This window comes from Balaenoptera acutorostrata, chromosome 5 (assembly GCF_949987535.1).
Source record: "Balaenoptera acutorostrata chromosome 5, mBalAcu1.1, whole genome shotgun sequence".
Taxonomy (NCBI): domain Eukaryota; kingdom Metazoa; phylum Chordata; class Mammalia; order Artiodactyla; family Balaenopteridae; genus Balaenoptera; species Balaenoptera acutorostrata.
Genome location: NC_080068.1, coordinates 110,126,108 through 110,148,134, shown reverse-complemented (window position 1 = coordinate 110,148,134; position 22,027 = coordinate 110,126,108). Strand labels below are relative to the sequence as shown.

Here is a 22,027-nt window from a genome sequence, read left to right as displayed (position 1 = left end):
TTTCTGACTTACTTCACTTAGTATGATAATCTCTAATTGTATCCATGTTGCTGCAAATGGCATTTTTTTCATTCTTTTTTATGGCTGAGTAATATTCCGTTATATTCTATATATACCATATATACCATATATATTCCATATATGCCATTTCTTCTTTATCTATTCATATATGGATGGACATTTATGTTGTTTCCATGTCTTTGCTATTGTAAATAGTGCTGCTATGAACATAGGGGTGCATGTATCCTTTCAAATTATAGTTTTGTCTGGATATATGCCCAGGAATGAGATTGCTGGATCACAAAGTAGTTCTATTTTTAGCTTTTTGAGGAACCTCCATACTGTTTTCCAGAGTGGCTGCACCAATTTACATCCTCAGCAACAGTGTAAGAGGGTTCCCTTTTCTCCACACCCTCTCCAGCATTTATTATTTGTAGACTTTTTAATGATGGTCATTCTGACTGGTGTGAGGGGGTACCTCACTGTAGTTTTGATTTGCACTTCTCTAATAATTAGCAATGTTGAGCATCTTTTCATATGTCTATTGGCCATCTGTATGTCTTCTTTGGAGAAATGTCTATTTAGGTCTTTTGCCCATTTTTCGATTGGGTTGTTTGTTTCTTTTGTTATTGAATTGAGCTGTTTGTATATTTTAGAAATTAATCCCTTGTTAGTTGCATCATTTGTAAATATTTTCTCCCAGTCCATAGGTTGTCTTTTTGTTTTGTTTATGATTTCCTTTGCTGTGCAAAAGCTTAAAATTTTGATTAGGTCCCATTTGTTTATTTTTGCTTTTATTTCTATTGCACTGGGAGATTGACGTACAAAAACATTGGTATTATTTATGTCAGAGAATGTTTTGCCTATGTTCTCTTATAGGAGTTCTATGGTGTCATGTCTTATACGTAAGTCTTTAAGTCATTTTGAGTTTATTTTTGTGTATGGCGTGAGGGTGTGTTCTAACTTCATTGATTTACATGCAGCTGTCCAACTTTCCCAACACCACTCGCTGAAGAGACTCTCTTTTCTCCATTGTATATTCTTGCCTCTTTTGCCAAAAAAGAGTTGCTTTGATAGACTTTATCTTGTACTTCCTACTCATTTGCACCAAATCTACTAAGGAAGGGGGAAGGGAAATAAGGAGACAGGGTGACAAAGAGGAAATGAGGGAGAGAGGGAGAGAGAGATATTACTGGTTTCCAAGAAGACTGGGTGAAGTGGTTGGGAAAAAATGTAAATCTATTATGAATACTGAAAAAATAATGACTAAAAACATATTTTCTCACTGATGGTATGTCAGTAGCCAAACCTTTGAATACAAAGGACAACACCTTTCTATATCTTAAACATAAATTCTTCAACAATTTAGACACTTAAGTATAAATAATTCCTTAAATAAGAACAAGTCAGGAATATGGAAGGTATTAACTTGATTAGAAGAAATCATTATCCTTATGAATAAGATCAGATTTCTTCTGAGTTTTCCTTTTTACTATCAGCAAGTAACAGTTTATTTAGTCTTATAAAAATCACTAAAAAAAAAAAAAAAAAAAAATCACTGAAAATACCATCAAAATATAGATGTAATCACACAATTCAATCAAACAAAACTCAATTTTAATAAGATAGCTTATCAGTGTGGCCTATTGTTATATACATATTTTAAAATTTTTAATTACAAAAAAAATTCCCAGGTATATTAAAGAATATACTTGTATCTTTGAGCTGCTCTCCTTTCTTGCTTATCAGGATCCGTCAAAAAACCAACCTAGAAAACATAGGCAGAACACTCTATGTCATAAATCACAGCAAGATCCTTTTTGACCCACCTCCTAGAGAAATGGAAATAAAAACAAAAATAAACAAATGGGACCTAATGAAACTTGAAAGCTTTTGCACAGCAAAGGAAACCATAAACAAGATGAAAAGACAACCAGAATGGGAGAAAATATTTGCAAATGAAGCAACTGACAAAGGATTAATCTCCAAAATATACAAGCAGCTCATGCAGCTCAATACGAAAAAAACAAACAACCCAATCCAAAAATGGGCCAAAGACCTAAATAGACATTTCTCCAAAGAAGATATACAGATTGCCAACAAATACATGAAAGGATGCTCAACATCACTAATCATTAGAGAAATGCAAATCAAAACTACAATGAGGTATCACCTCACACCAGTCAGAATGGCCATCATCAAAAAATCTGCAAACAATAAATGCTAGAGAGGGTGTGGAGGAAAGGGAACCCTCTTGCACTGTTGGTGGGAATGTAAATTGATACAGCCACTATGGAGAACAATATGGAGGTTCCTTAAAAAACTAAAAATAGAATTACCATACGACCCACCAATCCCACTACTGCGCATATACCTTGAGAAAACCATAATTCAAAAAGAGTCATGTACCACAATGTTCATTGCAGCACAATTTACAATAGCCAGGACATGGAAGCAACCTAAGTGTCCATCAACAGATGAATGGATAAAGAAGATGTGGCACATATATACAATGGAATAGTACTCAGCCATAAAAAGAAATGAAATTGACTTATTTGTAGTGAGGTGGATGGACCTAGAGTCTGTCATACAGAGTGAAGTAAGTCAGAAAGAGAAAAACAAGTACCATATGCTAACACATATATATGGAATCTAAAAAAAAAAGTTCTGGTGAACCTAGGGACAGGACAGGAATAAAGACACAGATGAAGAGAATGGACTTGAGGACATGGGGAGGGGGAAGGGTAAGCTGGGACGAAGTGAGAGAGTAGCATTGACATATATACACTACCAAATGTAAAATAGATAGCTAGTGGGAAGCACCTGCGTGGTACAGGGAGATCAGCTTGCTGCTTTGCGACCACCTAGAGGGGTGGGATAAGGAGGGTGGGAGGGAGACGCAAGAGGGAGGGGATATGGGGATATACATATGTATATAGCCGATTCACTTTGTTATACAGCAGAAACTATCACAACACTGTAAAGCAATTATACTCCAATAAAGATAATTTTAAAAAAAACAACAACGTAGGCCCTTTAGTTCTGTCCAGATCTTATCATTACTTCTTTTTCTATCACTCTTTGGCATCAAAGTTCTATTCTCTCCCTTTTACGTTTCAAATGACAATAATAACAATTATAAATGATAACTGTTTCTCTTAAAAGCATCACAGATGCGAATATTAAAAAAGCTTTTCTCAAAAATGAGAAATCTCCCAGACACCTTTGTCTTCAGATAAGCACGGTGGACAGTTGCCCAAGTGATGAGCAATGATGCTCTGCCATCTACATCACACAGACAAGCAATATGGTAGGAAAGATAGAGGATGTGCTCCTAGATAATGACACTCCAGGCATTCAGCGCCACAACGCTCACCCCATCTAATCCCTCCCAGTAAGACTGAGTTCTGACAACTGTGCCAGGCAGATGAGTCTTACGTGTGATATAACCCAGTGCAGCCAAGCAGCCAATTATCACATGCCTCCCCCGCAGAAAGTAACCAAATGCGTAACAATTCCCCATACATATTGTGCTGAAAGCTAAGGTAGTTATTAATTTGTAATTCTGTTTCATATTCCTCTATCTTATCATGAATACTTTGGCAAATATTTAGTACTGAAAGTAGCTACACTAATCTCATTACAAATTATTATTGGAACATTACAAAGTCAAGTAAACACAGCTGGCTTTGTTTTAGCAGGATCCAGTTTTGCTATAAAGAGCTTTGCATCAAATACAAGAAAACAGTTGCACAATGAAAATTAAAATGATATTTAAACAATGTAAAGACTGTGATGAAAACAGAAAAAGTCAGATATACCTCAACATTGAGGTATATCTATATTTCTTAATTTGAGGGAGAAAATGAAGGAAAACTAATCATGTAACTATTGATCATATTACTTTGAATTTCCTCTATTTTATGGCCACAATATCTTAAATTTAATATTTAGTTTATAGAAGCCACAAACCATCTATACTGTTATTGAATTTTTTTTCAATTTACTCTCCTTTTAAAACATCACAAGTCAACTTTAGAGGAAACTGCATATTGCTACACAAATAATAAGCAAATAACACTTGTCATAATTTTAAAATTGCTTTGAAAACAAATACAGAACTACTAACAAATTTTAGAAGCTGTAAAGGAGATGAGCAAATGGTAATTGATATAGCAGACCAGAAAGAACCAGTAATATGGAGAAGCAATTATTTAATCACTCCTCCAAAGTTTCATTAACTAGAGTCCTTGAGACCTATGGAAGTGAAGGGAGAGGGGCGTGGGAATTAGAATAAGAAGGAATAGTTAAAAACCTGGTTAAGAAACAGCGTAATTCTTAAGGTGCTACACAGATGGCACCTTGAGATCATTTGGAGGACTAGGGAAGAGCTCTTGGAAATTAAAAGGATAATAGCAGAAATAAAAACTCACAAGTGTTGGAGAAAATGTTCAGGAACTTTCCAGAGAGAAGAGAAAAATACAAAAATAGAAGAAAGTATAAGAAAATTCGAAGACCAGTCTAGGAGTTCCAATATAAAAATAATAAGAGTCCCAGAAAGAGAGAACAGAACACACAGGGAGGAAATCATCTATGAAATAATTCAAGGAACATGAGTTAGCAGGTTGAAAGAACTCACTGAGTACACAGCACAATGGATGAAACGGACTCACCTTGGAATCCATAAAACTGTAAATTATCGGGGACAAAGAGAAAAGCCCACAATCTTTCAGGGAAACATATAAACTAAACAGTTAAAAGCAAACAATTAGGAATCATTTTCATTTCTTGTAGCAATACTGAAAGTTAGAAACAATGAAGAATTACCTTTATATTCTGAAGATGAATGATTTTCGATTTAGAATTCTATACGAAATCAAACTATATAAATCAAGTGTGAGGGTAAAATACGAAATCAAACTATATAAATCAAGTGTGAGGGTAAAATAAAGACATTTTTGATATAAAAGTTCTTAAAATTTTCCTTCCCATGCATTCTTTGATGAATAGGGGAAACTATTGCAGGATGTCCTCTACTAAAAACAGGAAAGAGGCAAAGAGAAAGTCTAGACGATGGGAGGGGAGTTCCTAAAAGACAGTGATGCCCAGTGTCATCAGTCCAAACTCAAAAGGTCAGAAGGCTCTGGGAGAGGCTTTTACAGGGAGATGAAATTGATAGCATACAAAATTCACCTGGCTGTCTTCAAGATGACTGGCTGTGAGTTCAGCATTAATGATTAGTACAAAGAAAATTAAGGGGGGAAAAAAGGCAATAGTTAACTCCAAGAAAAACAAGTAATCCGTTTATTCCAAGGTTTAGCTCTGAAAAGAAATTTATTCACGTATAATAATTCAAGCACTGATTATTGTTTTAATTCAAATTACAATGTAACTACATAGGGAGAATGGTGAGATGGAACTGGTGTGTGTGTGTGTGTGTGTGTGTGTGTGTGTGTGTGTGTGTAGTGGAGATCGGGTAGGGAAGAGAGAGAGATTCTTGTCTTCCATAGGGGGAAGTCAATACATAATACCTAAAAAGGAAGAGCCAAATTTTTTTTGGAGTCATGAAGATAAATACCAAAATAGTCAACTAAAATGTGTGAAAATTTTGTGTTCTGGTGAGGAGCATTTAGGGGCAGGTAGAAGAGGAGACTACTATTTTTTTCTTTCTAATTAAAAGAAAAATTTTATTGGAGTATAGTTGATTTACAATGTTGTGTTAATTTCTGCTGTACAGCAAAGTGACTCAGTTATATACATATATACATTCTTTGTTATATTCTTTTCCACTATGCTTTATCTCAGGGTATTGAATATAGTTCCCTGTGCTATACAGTAGACTACTCTTCTTCTTAAATCCTGTAGAACTATTTGGCTTTTTAAACCATGGGTAGATATAATTTTAACAAAAGAGAAAGTTTTTAAAGAAGGAAACATGCAAGAATATTCAAGAAAATTCTGAAAAGGAATAATACTGAGCTGAGATTAGTTATACCTGACATTAAAATATAAAGCTGCAAAAATGAAAGCAGTTTGGTATGGGTACATATATGGGCAAATGGAAATCAAACACAAAATAGAAAATAAAGAAATAAATACAAGTAGGTATGGAAATTATGTGGTAAATATGACATTCCTACTCAGTGGAAAAAAGGAACCATTCAATATCAGGTATTGTGATAATTAGCTTGTCATATAAAAAAATAATAAAAATGGATTCTTTACACCAAAATAATTTCTAGATAGGTTAAAGATTTAAATGTTAAAAATGAAATTATACAAGATCTTGGCAAAAACATGGGATTACGGTTTAAAACAAACTCGGGGTTTCTAAGTGAGATATAAAATCCAAAAGCTACAATAGAAAAAAGTGATAAATCTATTTTAAAATTTAGCTCTGTAAAACTGTATGGATAAAAATGAAAACAGAAGCAACTATACACTATGTTAAAAGTCAAATGATAATCTGGAAAAATTATTCATAGTACATAAGATAGAAAAAAGGATAATATACTTGCTAATTAAAGAGCCATTATCAATCTTTTAGAAAAAGATAAACATCTCAGTAAAAGTGAACAATCAATAAAAAAGATAATTCATTAGAGGTGAAATACAAATGGTTAAACACAAGATTATTTTTAATGATAATGAAAACAATACAATGCTACTTTTGTCCTATTACATTGCCATAAGTTGTAAGGATACAAATATTAATTTTATCTAGTGCTAGCAAGTAGTAGATAAATGGACAACTTATATGTGGTAGTGGGACTATAAATTAGTTCAACTTTTCTTTAATTATCTGGCAATAAGTATCAAAAGCCCTTTGATCTAGCAATTCCACTTTTAGAAATTCATCCAAAGAAAATAATTAAACTATTATTCAAAGATCACGTATAAGAATGAACACGTAAAGTCAATCTTAGCAAGACAGACACACTTCAAGTATCTGTAAGGGTTTGGTAAACTAAATTATGGTATATACATCAGATAGAATAGTATGCGGTCATAAAGTAATGTGGATTTATGTTTACTGACATAGAGAGATGCTCATGATGTATTGATAAAGAGGTAGCAAGTTGACATACAGGAAATACATAGCTGTCCTAGTTTAGTCAACATGTGTCTGTGTAGAGAAAACAATTGCAGGGAAGTAAGGGACTCATGTGATGTTAAAATAGTTCACTCTGGAATGTGACTACCAATTGTCTTCCGGGTCCTCATTTCGATTTTCTATGTTTTCAGTGTTTCTTCAATAATTTTAAAAATACAAAACTTAAGAAAAAAATAACATAACATTTTGAGATTGATTGAAACCCTGAGATCCAAAGGCGGAAATAACTGGTCAGGCAGAGAAGCATATAGAAAAGTACAAATATTGAAGATAAAACAGTGTACTTCTGGAGGTAAATTTAGAATAGGTATATTTTTCTTGCTTTAGAACATGGGACTTGTATCCCATGCTTTGGGGGAGACCCTTTGGTGGAAGATTCTATGATTCTTGTCACTTTAATACTGTTTTGATGTTTGCATAAGATTATAATTCAAAGTAAACATTTTAGAAATTTTAAATGTCTTTGCCTTTTTCTGTACTTTTTAAAATGCAGATTGTGAAAAAAAGACAGTTTTCAGCTTCCATAAGTAAGACATTTTTTGGAAGCCATTTTAAAACCCACGTCTCATAAATGCACTACTCTGGCTGCGACATTCTTGGCCTTAGCTACTAAGGAGCCCAACAATTACATAGCATTGGACATTGCCTTTTGCCCTTTTAGGTAGCAGCGTCTGTGCCTCCTGCCCTGAATGAGAGAAACAGGAAAGAAAATAACTCATGGCAAACGTGGCTTTGGTGTTCATGCAGCCACACGCTATGACTCTTCTTCCTATTTTCGAGTTCTTGATGTATAGAATGGGTTAGAGGGGGGCATAAGCAGCCTGCTAACATCCACACAGCAGGACTGCCGCAGAAGCCAGTGCAATTTTTTAAGCAAGCATTTCAATACAAGGCGCTGTTTGTTTTAAGTATTCTGTATGTAGGAGCCTGTGCATGCTAATGTATTAAAAGATTTGCTCACTTTCCTTCTCTGAATCTCTCTCTCTGTCTGTCTCTGTCTCTCAATCTTTGGTTATAAAGACCTAAGCTCTAGGAAAAGAAATCTAAGTATTGGGTTGGCCACAACGTTGGTTTGGGTTTCTCTGTAGCATCGTTATGTGTAGCATACATCGTATGTGTAGAATAGATGTGTAGCATATGAAGTTCTTCTCTCATCCCCCAGCTCTGTGACTCTCCAGTCCTAGGCACAATGCCAGGGCCACAGGCTTTATAATGAGACAGCAATTCCCCACCCTTCCAATACCATCAACTGTCATTGAAGAGAAGCCAGGAAAGCTCTGGTGTGTGAAAGGACCAAAAGGCCCTATTCTATTATGCTCCTCTTCAAATTCAAATGGTCTTGAACAAATCTAATCATATCTGTTTATACTGTAGGATATTTTTTTTCCTTTTGAAAGAAAAGGCTTATAAAGTGAGAGAACTGGGTGCTTGTTTGGTATGCCAAAAACTAACTTCTCAGCTTGGCTGGGGTATAAAACCTTAGTCTACAGGTCTCCTGTATGATACCTGATTCTTCCACCTCACCCTGGAATTCTGTCTTTCCTCAAGGTTGCTCTGCACCAAAGCATGAATGGCAGATATTTACAGCTTAAATTAATATAATTTTTATTTTGTAAATTTTGTGTTTCTTGTTGTAAAGTTTCAGGAGTTTAGAATGTACACACACACATACACACACACACACACACACACACACGCACAAGCAGACTAGGAACTCAGGACTTCAGGTAGTTCCTGGCCATGCTAAGGCAAACACGTGCTTTATTAAGTCCTGGTAAATTTGACTTCATATTCAAATCAATATCTTCTTTTCAATGTTAGTCAGACTAGACATGCTGTTCTTCTGTAAAAATGGACATCTTGCAAAGTATGTGTATGTGTGTGTTGCTTTTATAAGATAATTTCTATATTGTCCTAGTAACCAATTATTTCATCTTAATATTTCATTTTCATGCTATGTATGTGTGTGTATGATTTTTTTCTCTGTAAATCAGAGTCCAAATCAGAAGAAACAGAATATTTTACTGTAATGCATAAGGAAGCTTTTCTTTTATACATTAATCTATGTACCTTCAAAAACATTATGGTATTAATCTGAGACTTTTTAGACTAATGTTGTCCTTAGGAAGAAACATTTTTGGACACATTAAAATGATTCCTAAACATATGTCTGATAAGCAGTTCCCAAAGAGTTCCTAGCACCAACAAACTTGTGATTTAAGTAAATTATACTCCAAGATTCTTCTAAAAAGTTTAATAAGGTACACATAATAATAATTTAATATGTAAGATCATCTCAGACAAATTGGAAATAAATGCACCAATAATATCTAGGGTAAATGTCTTTGGAATCTTGACTTATTGAAAGCAATGAACATCATTGTAAAAACTAAAAATTCTGATTTGCACGGAAACATTCATCAGCTTTTTCCCATGATTTTAACATTTGATATCTATTATTTAAACAAAAGTACTTACTCTTGCATGTATATTTTCCTGTAAGAAAAGGAAAAGCAAAAAGTAAATTCATGTAAATCTAGATATTTGAGGTAATAAGCAAACATAATATATAAGTTTTAAAATTTTATTATGTAAAATAATGCAATAAGTCATTTTCATGAAGGTTTTATAGAATTAGTTTTATAATAGCCCTAAAACTTTATTTTAGTATGTATCCACCATATTTGTTTCACACTTTATATAAGGTTTAAAAACTGTTGATTCAGATTATAGTTTGTAAATTTTAGTCATTTGAAAATGGATTTAAATGTTAATCTTTGTTTATATTATGAAATAAAAATCTATTAAACATAGTAATTAGGAGAAATTGAGATAACAAGGTTACAAAGGAAAGTGTTACTGACTTGCAGAAAACTACTATCAAGTGCTTTATAATATCTCTGTCTATAGTGTTTTTTATATAGATAGATTATAAACAATTCACCTATTCAATTAGATAATTCCCATAAAATCTTTCACTCGGCATTGCTAGCTTTTGTGGCTTCCATTTTGCTCAAGCAAAATTAAAGTCCTTCCAAGGCAACGCGATCTGCCTCTACTTCCACGTCTTCTCTACCTCATTTCCCATAGTTCAGCTACTTCCCCGGATCTGCGGCAACTGCGTGCCTCCTTGCTCTTTTCAAAGCCTCCTGCCTCTAGGTCCTTGCACTTGCCTGACTGCCCTTCCTCCAGATATCTATATGGCTCCTTCCTTATCTCCTTCAGGTCTTTGTTCAAATGCCCCTGCCCAGTGACGCTTTCCCTGACCAACCTCTTAAACATTGTACCTGCCTCCCACTGTACCCTTTATTCTCATTCCCTGCTTTATTTCTCCCCATAACGCTTTGTCACTTTCTAATAGACTATATGTTTATTTGGTTTCTGGTCTATCTCTCCGCTCCCCGATGCCAAGGAGGGCAAGGATTTATGCTTGCTTTGTTCTCCGTTGTAGCCCCAGTACCTGAAAAGCGGACTGGCACACAGTAGCACAAAACGTATTTGTCAAATTAATTAATTTAACAATAAAAAAGTGGGAATCTTTCAAGTTAAATTTCAAGAATAAAGGAGATAGGAACTTCTCTCTGAAAGCCTCATGTGGCTATAGAGAAATAAAGTAATAGCCTGTATTAATAAACTGATCACCTTGACCTCTGGTTTCCAGTCTTTTGGAACACAATGAATGTTTTCAATACAAAAAAAATGTCGTGATCCCATCACATCATAGTAGATGGTCTTTTCATATTCAATGATTGAGAAAAAATTCAATAATTACCTATGCTGAGTTTCATAAATTTTCATGGGCTTAATTAAAAAAAAATTAATCCCAGTACTTTATATATGTGGAAAACAATGGTATACATATATGTATAGCAAGTATCCCTTCACTCTCCAGACAGTGTACGAATGGATCCCTAGACATCTTGAAATAACTAGGTTTTGCTGAATCCAAGACCTCCCAGTTGGGAATCCAACAGAGGATTATAAATTTTTAAAAGTCAGCAGGTGCTACAATTTCAAACAATTATTAACTGCTGTTTGAAGAATGCTTCTATCTCAATGAAAGAAAGTACACCACCACTACCCTCCTGCCCAGTATTTCTTTCCATTCATTTTCTTTAAGCTCACATTCTTTCACCAATTTCTATCCCCTTCTATTCAGGAATTTCCTTTTCTTATTTTGCTCTGCAAGTCATAGATCAGAAAATTTGGGACAGAAGTTGAATAAAAATAAGAATGCAGTTTTCTATGAAAACAAACAAGTGAAAGATGCAATCATTTTGGAACCAAAACACATACTTTGAAATTGAAAGAAAAGATTGTTCTTCTAACTCCTAGAGAAGACATGGAAAATTTTTTTCTCTTTCTATTCCACTTACTTCAACCAAATAAAACCTACATATTATAACATATATTAAACACTGTGTTTAATGTAAATATAACATTTTATGAAAAGGAACCTGAGGTTTTCCAACAGTGGAATAGTGGCATTATGTTATAACATCTCCTTTTTATTTGCTTATCATTTTTAAAAATCTCCCTTTTAAGCTAAAACTTTCCAGAAGTTAACCCCAGCCAAGGACATTTCAGGAAGGACAAAGTTAAATTGGGTCCATTTACCCCTTTGGGGGGTAAATTAACAATATATCCACCACCCCACCTTACACCCTCATGGGGTCATTATAATTTGACTCACAGTTAACAACAGTTTTTTCGTGACTATTCCGTTAAGGATTATCGTCTTTGTTCAAACATGATTCATGTACTAAAGAACTGAAAGAGTTTCCAAAAGTGATTTTAATTTTTACTTGGAACACCCCACTAGAATAATATTAAGAAATATAAACTGTGGTGGACAAATTGAAATCTATTCCTTTGATGTCGTGTTGCATGAGCTTTTAGCTTCCCTGAATGGAAAAGCTATAGCAGTAATATGAGCAGCCAAAGCACCCAGATGACTAGAAGAAGTTTTCCTCCTGAGGATGGTGGCCTCAGTTAGGAAGAACAAAAACGTAGATACATTTATAACAGCTAGACATGAAGTTAGAAATGCATCTTCCAGTTACCTACCAAAAAACTTGGAAAAGCCTCTTCATTCTTTTTCTATTACAAATAAACAAATCTCTAGGGTCTCTGGAAGGCATCAGGGATTTGGTGGTATTTATAACTAGAAAAACAGATAAAGGAGGCTGCAGACAGCCTATTCTAATTATAGCTACACTTGCATTCATAGCTATTCTATTTTTCACTTTCCTCATGCAGAGCAGAAACCTTAAATAACCCCAAAGAGGTTAAGTAACAAGGTATTTAGCAAATAATTTCCATAAGTTTAAAAACTGTATGAAATCAGTATTTCATGTAATCTTACAGGTCACTAATGTGACGCTGTAAATACTGCTTGTTGAATAAATAAAAAAACTTGCAGACTTCCAATTTATAAGCTGTAGATGCAGATGTGGGATTGTGCTTCTGGATTGTTTTAGTCTTTTCTTAAGGTTTCTGAACCCTGAAATTACTGCTTAGATTGTATCTATAGTCATGAAAACCGCCTGTGTGCTTCAGGGAAAGCAGTGAGTGGGTACCATGGGCATGATTTCTCCTTCTAAAGTAGGTCTTCACTGGAGTGTGTGTCCACGATCACCCAAGGGTGCTTGTTAAAGTGCAGATTCATGGAGTGGACCCCCAGCAATCCTAATTTTTTTTGGTCTGGAGCAGAGCATAGGCGGTTGCACTTTTATTACACATCCCTGGTGGGTGCAATGAAGGGAAACTCACACACCAAGAAACACTGCCCAAACATTTCAAAGGGATTCAAAATTATTTTCTGGATACCAATATTATTTGCTCTTTTGAAAGATAATGGGCTTCAAAGAATAGCCAAATGTTATGAGCTCAAGACTCTTGGTTACAGAACCGGGAAATCTCTCTACTCTCCTTTTGGAAGTTAGTCTTGAACCTCACCGTGACAGCTTCTGGTGTGTTATTTAAATTAACTCTTGTATTATTATTAAGCTTTCCAGATGGTTTTGTTTATCTACCACCTAGAAGGTATGTTCCCAGGAGGCAAGAACTATGTTTATATATTTGAAAAAAGAGATATTTTCAACATTATCTAGTACCTATAATAAATATTTATTAGGCCCTCAATAAACATTATAATTTTGGATAAAATGCAACTTCTGTTGCTTTAAGATCTGCTTTAACTTCTGAGGCACGGAGTCACCTTCTTCATGGATACTGCTTCAAATCCAGTTGTTCCAATACCCCCCAGCATGGTAGAAAATGGAGGCCACACCTAATATTCATTAGAAATTGGCAAGTGCGCTTGGACTCCGTTATTTAGCCACAAGGAAAAGGCAGAGCCCCAGTAATAGCTTTGATTACTTGGCAAGGGAAACCAAGCCCTTGGGGTGTTCCAGACTCTCTTTGGCCTATAAACCTGTTTGAAAACCTGTTTCTCAGAATTTAAAGCTTAACTCAATTGAGGTCAGTATCATAGTAATGTCAGTAATTCTCCTGCTTTCAGTTATCAGGCAGACCAGTACAATTCATCATTAACTTTATTTTCATGGAAAGGCAACTTTGGGAAAAATAGCTCTAATTTAAACTATTTTATTTTGACTTTCTTTCCCTTGAGAAATAGTCCTGCCAATATTATTTCCTTTGGATTTTGTGTTTTCCTAAACCTTAGCACCTTCCAATGCCTGAAATGATTCCCTAATAGCAGAATGGGGCAGAATAGACAATATTTGGGACATCATCAGGACAAGAACTTAAGGCTTTCAGAAAAAGATCAAATAAGCCTTTGGGTCTGAAAGTAATTTTCGGTAATTGGGATTTTATGAAGTTTCCAGATTACTTCTGCTTTAGCTGTTTTAGCGGGGTATGGTACTGAGCTACACTGCCTGATGGAATATTCTGGCATGGTTAATTTCTTTCTCTTAGGAGTCAAAAGCTTAATGAATAATAAACTATTGTTCATCTCCCTCTGAACAGACAGCTCCACTTCTGGTCAGCTGTCAGAAGCACATGCCAAAATAAATTAACTACATCCTCTCCCTGAGTGGACCTCTAGCCCTGGGGCTGGGGTTAGAGTGATGATTCAAGGTTCTACTTGGTCACTTGCTATAAGATTTCTCTCTTTTATTTCTGGAAACTGAAGAAGGAAAATGGCTCAAGCTAGACATTAATTAGATTAGATCTTGCCACTAGTTTAAGGTAGGAAAGGTATTCATTCACACCCAGGATAACACTATTATTTCTTCCTTGGAAAAAGCACCCGTAAATTTAGAAGATGTTGCTTCTAATATGTGAATTTATTAAGATGGATACAACTTCAAACTTCATGGTTTATCTAAATTGATTTCCTAACATTGAACTAAACAGCAATAATGGAGAAATAGTGAACTGGAGCTACTCCTCACATATTATCTTTAAGAATCACCTGATCATATTGAGCTGCTTGTGGGCAGGGTCTAAGTATGATTTATTTTTGTATTTTCAGGACCCAGATCTATGCTCGTTACAGCACAGGTGCTAAATAAATGCTTGCGATTTAGTGACTTGAAATTGTTATTTTTCCGCAGCATGAACATGGTTAAAGAACTGCAATAACTTAATGGCCAGTAGAGGGCAATAAAGTTAATTTTAAGAAATTTGTAGGGTCCAGTTTAAACCCATCTTCAGTCCCAGTTCTGGGAAGACTTTTCTCCAGAGTAGTCTCATTTAGCCTCCTGATTTCATTTTAATTCAGTGGTACCACATTAGACCCCCCTTTCTGCCCCCCCTGCAATAGAGTATATAAAAGGGGAAGATCAGACTGGTCGGTGTGTGTTGATTTATACACCATAGCTCTCTCTGCTTGGTTAATTCTTAGCTTAATCAAGACCATTTGACAATGGATAACCTTTAGAAGTGAAAAACCACAATAGAACCACTGGGTAAGATGTGGAGTAGGGAAGACATTTTGGCTTTAAGCTTCATTCGGTAGAAAACTGGAGATACAGTAAGATACTAATTCCATTTAAAAGAACCCAAACACATGTTCATATCTATGCATATAAATAAGATCAGAAAAAAATGCAAACTATGGTTTTTAATTCATGGTTAGCAAGGAATTAATACATGGAATAGTAAGGGTTTTTATCTTATTCATGCTTTCTTATATTTTTTTTCAGACTTTTTTTTTTTTTTGGCTGTACCCACGGCTTGTGGGATCTCAGTTCTCCGACCAGGGACTGAACCCGGGCCACAGCACTGAAAGCCTGGAATCCTAACCAGTAGGGCACCAGGGAACTCCCTTTTTCAGATTTTTATAGTGAATAGATATTTCTCCCAGATTAAAAAAAATTACATTAGGTAGCACTTCCCACCAACAATTTAGAGATGAGGAAGGAAGGCGTGACTAACTTTCCTGAAACTAGCTTTAACAGGGCCTGACTTGTCTTTGCCAATCTCCCCTCCTTCCCCACAGTGAGTCTGGGGGATGGCAAGGGCCATTCAGAGGGTCATGGGACATCCCACTAACTTTGTTATTCCACGTGCTCCCGTGACCACGGTGACACGTGCTGTTTCACATATTCCTTGACCTAGGTGGGAGCAGGCAAGTAACAACAGCTTTAAGAGGGGCCTTTCTTCTACATTTCGTTTTTTGATATTGCATTTTTCTATCTCAACAGAGCCCCGTATCTTTCCCATGTTATTTTTAGTCATCCTTGCAGGGAAAAAAAACCAAGTCAATCAGGGTTTCTGGCATGTCAGCTTTTCATGAAGAGAACACAAAGTAGAGCTCCCAGCAAGCCTCATAAAACATAGGATTTATGGGAGACCTTTCATCTACATCCAGTTAAAATGTTCCCTGCTAGGCGACTGAGAGTGCATGGAAATCATCATTTGAAAAGGCCTTACTTTAAGGACTGAATACAGAGGCTCAAATGTTGCTTCACCTCCTCTTCCTTTTCATAGGACTCCAGTACACTGTGCGCTTCATCGTGGTGATAGCAGTAGATTTTATAAATATCTTCCAGTGGCCCTTTAATCTGCAAGAATACTTCTCCTGATAAATGCAAAACAAAGGCAAGATGACGTCAAGTCAGACCAAACTGGCACTTTACATATTTATTTTGTGACAACATTGATTAGTGTTAAAAAGTTGGATGGGCCCCATTTTATACCTAGATTGTTGTGGGGGGGGGACACCAACCTAGTGGATGACGCTGAGGGACCTTCTTTTCTCCCTTTTCTTCCTTTTTTTCTTTCCACCCTCCTCCTTCCCTTCTCCCTTTTTCATTCCTTCCCTCCTGTCTTTTATAAAACAAAGGATAATGAGCTTAATGGAAGTGGGCAGAAAAAGAAAGCTGGTTTTCTTAGATTATGCCCTTGGTTAGTGTGCAGGGTTCTGGAGTAAACAAAGATAAACAAAGAAAAACAAAGGGCATCGCTCACTACCTGGTTCTATGAGGGCTAAGTCATCACCCACTGCAATTGCCCACCCTGAGAGGAATTCAGGATGAAAAACAGGATGAGGCACTCGTCACTTTGGATAAACAGACCCTCAGAGGGTTGGGTGTATATCTCAGGAAGCCTTTCAATCACCCCAGATTCTTGCATCTTCCCATACAGAGAAAAGCACTAAAATCATTAACTTGGGATATCTGTTCTTTGTGACCAACAGTAATCTTTCAGCAAGACGTGTGTTTGATTGCGTGTATTTCCTAGCCCAAAAAATCATATATAAACTGGCTTCTCCTCCACCTCTTTGGAATCGTTTCCTCAGAGCCACTGAGAGGTCGTCTCTTATAGTCCTCAGTAAGTCCCTGAATAAAACTTAAACACACAACTCTTACACTGTGAGTTTTTCTTTGACACCAGTTAAAGGCTGTACTTTAGAATCAGTCTGTATGGGTTCAGGTCAGGCTGTGCTACAGACTTGGACAAGTTAGTTTTTGCTCTCTGAACCTGTTTCCTCATCTATAAAATGTGGACAATAATAGATCCAATTGCACAGGGTCATTATAAAATTAAAGAGATAGGGTATGTAAAGTTCAGATTACAGTACATACATAGTAAATGCTCAAAATGGAGCAGTTATTGTCAATTTGTTAGAGGCATGAAGAGTGAAATTTCGGGTTCTAGGTAAATTATTTTTCGCTATTTATTTTACTAACATTTCCTGAGTTTGTATGAAAGGCAAGCAGTGGATTTGAGGGAAATAAAATATTTTCTTTCATGTGATAATAGAAAGAACTGGTCATTATTCCTGTTAAAAATCAATTGGATAATACTATGAACCAGTGTTATGACTGTTCATAAAGCAACCTGGGCTAATTATGTCCAGGTATTTAAGGAATCCTTTTTGATATATGATAAAATTGGGTCTATAACTGATGACTCAAGTACATATTGGAGAATAGTTTGATTTAATCACCACTTCATCACATAAAAATGCATCCACTATCCAACCCAGAACGTGTTAAGATGATTTGGGAGACACAGAAGAAATATGTGATAGATCTGCTCCACAAAACATTGCCAGTTTGGGGTTGATAATGATTTGGGACTGAACTGATTGGAAGTGATAATGGACCTGCTAATCTGGGTCTATTATAGTAACAAGTCATTCTTCCTACAGATATAGAAGTGAGCTTTATATTTTCAACAAGTTTTGCATATATTAACTGCTTAACCCCTTATACATATGAGGAGATAAGAGGTTATTTATCCATATTAAATAAGGATGGACAAATCTGACTTTAAAACAAAGAAATGATTTTTCCAAAGTCCTGTCAGGAGATGGAGAGCCAGGATTAGAGGCCATATTCTCCTCATTTTTCCCTTAGATTTTAGCCCTCCCCACATCAGAGTTCTGCTGGACCCTGGACACAGTGATGCAGTTGCCTGGAACACTGGACTCAGAATCAGAAATCACTGTCATTTAGGATTTGTGAAGTAACTTCGGGAATGACTTTTTAAAAAAATTCTTTGAGCCTCAAATCTCTCATTTGTAAAATGGAAATAATAGTTACATTTGAGATGAATTTGAGAATTAAATGAAATATGGATGTTAAATCTCCTGGCACTGACAAGTTCCTCAATAAATGTCACTTGCTTTCTAATGCTGCTCTACTATTTCTAGAATTATAACACTACTACTTTTATTTTTTCATTTTTTACAATTTATTTTTAAAGATTTTTTTTTATGTGGACCATCTTTAAAGTTTTTATTGAATTTGTTACAATACTGCTTCTGTTTGGCTTTTCAGCCACAAGGCATGTGGGATCCTAGCTCCCTGACAAGGGATGGAATCCCCACCCTCCGCGTTGGAAGGCGAAGTCTTAACCACTGGACCACCAGGGAAGCCCCATTAAGTTTTTATTGGAGTATAGTTGATTTACAGTGTTGTGTTATTTTCAGGTGTACAGCAAAGTGAATCAGTTATACAGAGATTTATATATATATACATATATCCATTCTTTTTCAGATTTTTTCCCATATAGGTTATTACAGAATATTGAGTATAGTTCCCTGTGTTATACAGTAGGTCCTTGTTAGTCATCTATTTTATATATAGTAGTGTGTATGTGTTAATCCCAACATCCTAATTTATCACTTCCCCCCACATTTCCCTTTGGTAACCATAAATTTCATTTCGAGATCTGTGAGTCTGTTTCTGTTTTGTAAATAAGTTCATTAGTATCATTTTTTATTAGATTCCACATATGTGATATCATATGATATTTGTCTTTCTCTGTCTGACTTACTTCATTTAGTATGATAATCTCTAGGTCTATCCATGTTGCTGCAAATGGCATTATTTCGTTCTTTTTTAAGGCTGAATAATATTCCTTTGTATATATGTACCACATCTTCTTTATCCATTCATATGTTGATGGACATTTAGGTTGTTTCCATGTCTTGGCTATTGTAAGTAGTGCCACAATTTTCTAATTATAGTTTTCTCTGGATATATTGCCAGGAGTGGGATTGCTAGATCATATGGTAGTTCTATATTTAGTTTTTTTAAGAAATCGTCATACTGTTCTCCATAGTGGCTGCACCAATTTACATTTCCACCAGTAGTGTAGGAGAGTCCCACACCCTCTTTTCTCCACACCCTCTCCAGCATTTACTGTTTGTAGATTTTTTGATGATGGCCATTCTGACCAGTGTGAGGTGATACCTCATTGTAGTTTTGATTTGCATTTCTCTAATAATTAGTGAAGTTGAGCATCTTTCATGTGCTTTTTGGCCATCTGTCTGTCTTCTTTGGAGAAATGCCTACTTACTTCTTCTGCCCATTTTTTGATTGGGTTGTTTGTTTTTTTGATATTGAACTGCCTGAGCTGTTTGTATATTTTGGAGATTAATCCCTTGTCAGTTGCTTCATTTGCAAATATTTTCTCCCATTCTGTGGGTTGTCTTTTCGTTTTGTTTATGGTTTCCTTTGCTGTGCAAAATCTTTTCAGTTAAATTAGGTTCCATTTGTTTATTTTTATTTTTGTTTTTATTTTCATTAAAACACTAGTATTTTTAAAGTATTACATTATTTTCTAATTTCCATCCAGCCAATAAAAGATGTTTCTTTCCTTTCATTTATGGGATTTCTCTGTGATTAAAGTTAGATTCTGTGTGTGTGTGTGTGTGTGTGTTTTGCTTGGTTGGTTTTTGTTTTAGTGCTTTTTTGGACTTGTAAGGAAACGCAGTGACTGTGAACATTTTTGGAACTGAAGGGATAAGGGATTCTGGTTAGGTTCCTGGGATTTTACTGAATTGATCCTTCTGCCAGTGGAGGTCTTACAGATTCACTCTTCACGACAGTTAGCAACACAAATAGTAAGAAAGAGAGTAGTTACAAGAGGAGAAAATAAAATAGGACAGTGGCTAAATTTAGGGTTGGGCATAAGAGGAGGCAAGCCTCCCAGTCACAGAGGCAGGTAGCAAACGGGAGTGAGGGCTTTGGCTGGGCAAGGGAGTCAAGGCTCAGATGAGCTCAGCAGCAAGTCAGGAAGAGAGGATCTGAATACCCACAGCCCAACACGAGATGAAATTGTAAATATGTGTGTTCACTACAAAGCAGCTTAGAGTAGAGACAAAGGATGAAAGAGGTCTGGACAACCTCATAAATCCACAGTAGGATCAAGTCAGATAGTCAAAACACAAAGGACAAAGGCATTTATTTTGCACACAATGAAAACATTAATTGTAAATTCCCTTATATTTTCTTTAACAGAAGTGGTCTAGCTTGAAAGAATTTATAGCTCTCTCCTGAACAGTAGAGTTGAATTTTTTACTGTTTTCCAAGTAAAATTCTGTTGGGCCTCTAATAACAATGATTAAAGTTAAAAGATATTTAAGCACTCTAATTGAGAGTCATTTATTCACCCAGAGGCCAAGTACAATACTGGGGGGCAGAATATTTGATTCCCCTCCCAGCCCTACCAATGTATGCTGCTTCATAATAGTGCAGATGAAGTGATATGTCTTGCAGCAAAAAAAAAAAAAAAAAAAAAATTCTGTTTCCACGGTAACGTAACTCTCGGCTGCATTTCTTCAGTGGTGAAGGACAACTGTTCTGTCTACTGTATGTGGGTTTGAAAGAATGATTAGGATTGGAGAAGGGACTGAGCCAAGACCAGCTAAGGTAATTTCCCTTCTGGCTGCCTGTCACAAAATCACCAGAATCCTCTGAAATAAATCTAACTATCGTGTGCTTCTTTTTCAAAATTCTACAACCCAAGACTTTCTGCATTGACTTCCCTCCAGAATATCTGCCATACAAAAGGAGGGGAAAAAAGCGCACCTTTTAAAATGCCCTTAGTTACCTCCTTTAAAAACAGCTTCCAGGGATATTGAACACATTTTATATCCTGGCATCTAATGTAAACTGTCACTAATATAAACACATATATGTTCCTCTTCTTGGCCCACCTCTTCTTTACTCATGTCCATCCCCAAGGTGTACCATACCAAGTGATAGGCTTCTATATTATTCTGACCCAGCTACAAGATGAACTTCCCCTACAGGTAAGTAAGCCAGAGTGAAACCAACAATATCCAAGAGACCTCCCTGCCGTAGGCCTTGTTTAGGAAAATGGCATAAAAGGGAGTGAAGTAATTATAGTCTTTATTTAGTTCAGCCTTATTTGATAACCATTTAATGAGTGACTATTATGCACTGAGTACTTTGGTAAGTACTGCAGACACAAAGAACCAACACTTCCCTCAGGTGACTTATGGAGGCCAGTAAGGGAGAGAGAAGAGTAAACTCTCATTTCCCATGCTATGTGAAAAGTATGACAGTAGCTACAAAACACAGAGGGTGATCCATTCTGCTCTTGAGAAACTTTGAGCTCTTTCCCTAACAGTCTGACCTTGAAATAGGAGTTATGAGTGAGTGCAAAAGCACAGAGATGCATGGGGGGAGCAGGTTCTGCTCAGAAACTGCAAGTGGTCTCCGGTGGCTGGCTGGTGCCGCACCTGGGGGGGAGATTTCGGAAGAGGCTTTATAGGTGAGTAGGGGCCAGATCGTGAAAGACCTTGTGTTAGTTAAGAAGCTGGAACTTTAGCCTGAAGGTGATGGAGAAGTGCTGATGGATTTTAGGCAGCAGATTAATATGATTAGATTGTATTTTAAAGAGTTTACTCTGGGGTTAATCATATGAACGATGGAATTTGGGGGAGGAGTTAGGGAGACTGGAAAAGAGAAACCAGTTGAAAGGCTTCTATAATAATGTAAGAAATAAATAAGGAGGGCTAAAACAGAAAGTTACGGCAGTCAAGAGAGAGTACTCTAAAATCCACCGCCTGGTTTCAGATTCTGGTTTTACTGTTGTGACATTTGGGAGAATTACCTGATTTCTCTTTTCCCTAATTTCTTCATCCAAAATATGGAATAATCATAATGGTAGGGTTGTTTG

At 36.0% G+C, this 22,027-nt stretch overlaps 1 protein-coding gene across 1 annotated transcript in view; it reads right to left on the bottom strand.

Annotated features, from left to right (window-relative positions):
* ARHGEF38 (Rho guanine nucleotide exchange factor 38) overlaps positions 1 to 22,027 on the bottom strand; it is a 163,895-nt gene that overhangs the window by 30,010 nt on the left and 111,858 nt on the right. Inside the window, exons 4-5 of the mRNA XM_007190984.2 lie at positions 16,019 to 16,166; positions 9,593 to 9,610 (exon numbers count right to left, since the gene is read on the bottom strand). Of these exons, the coding sequence (XP_007191046.2) occupies positions 9,593 to 9,610; positions 16,019 to 16,166 (166 nt within the window). The remainder of the gene's footprint in view (positions 1 to 9,592; positions 9,611 to 16,018; positions 16,167 to 22,027) is intronic.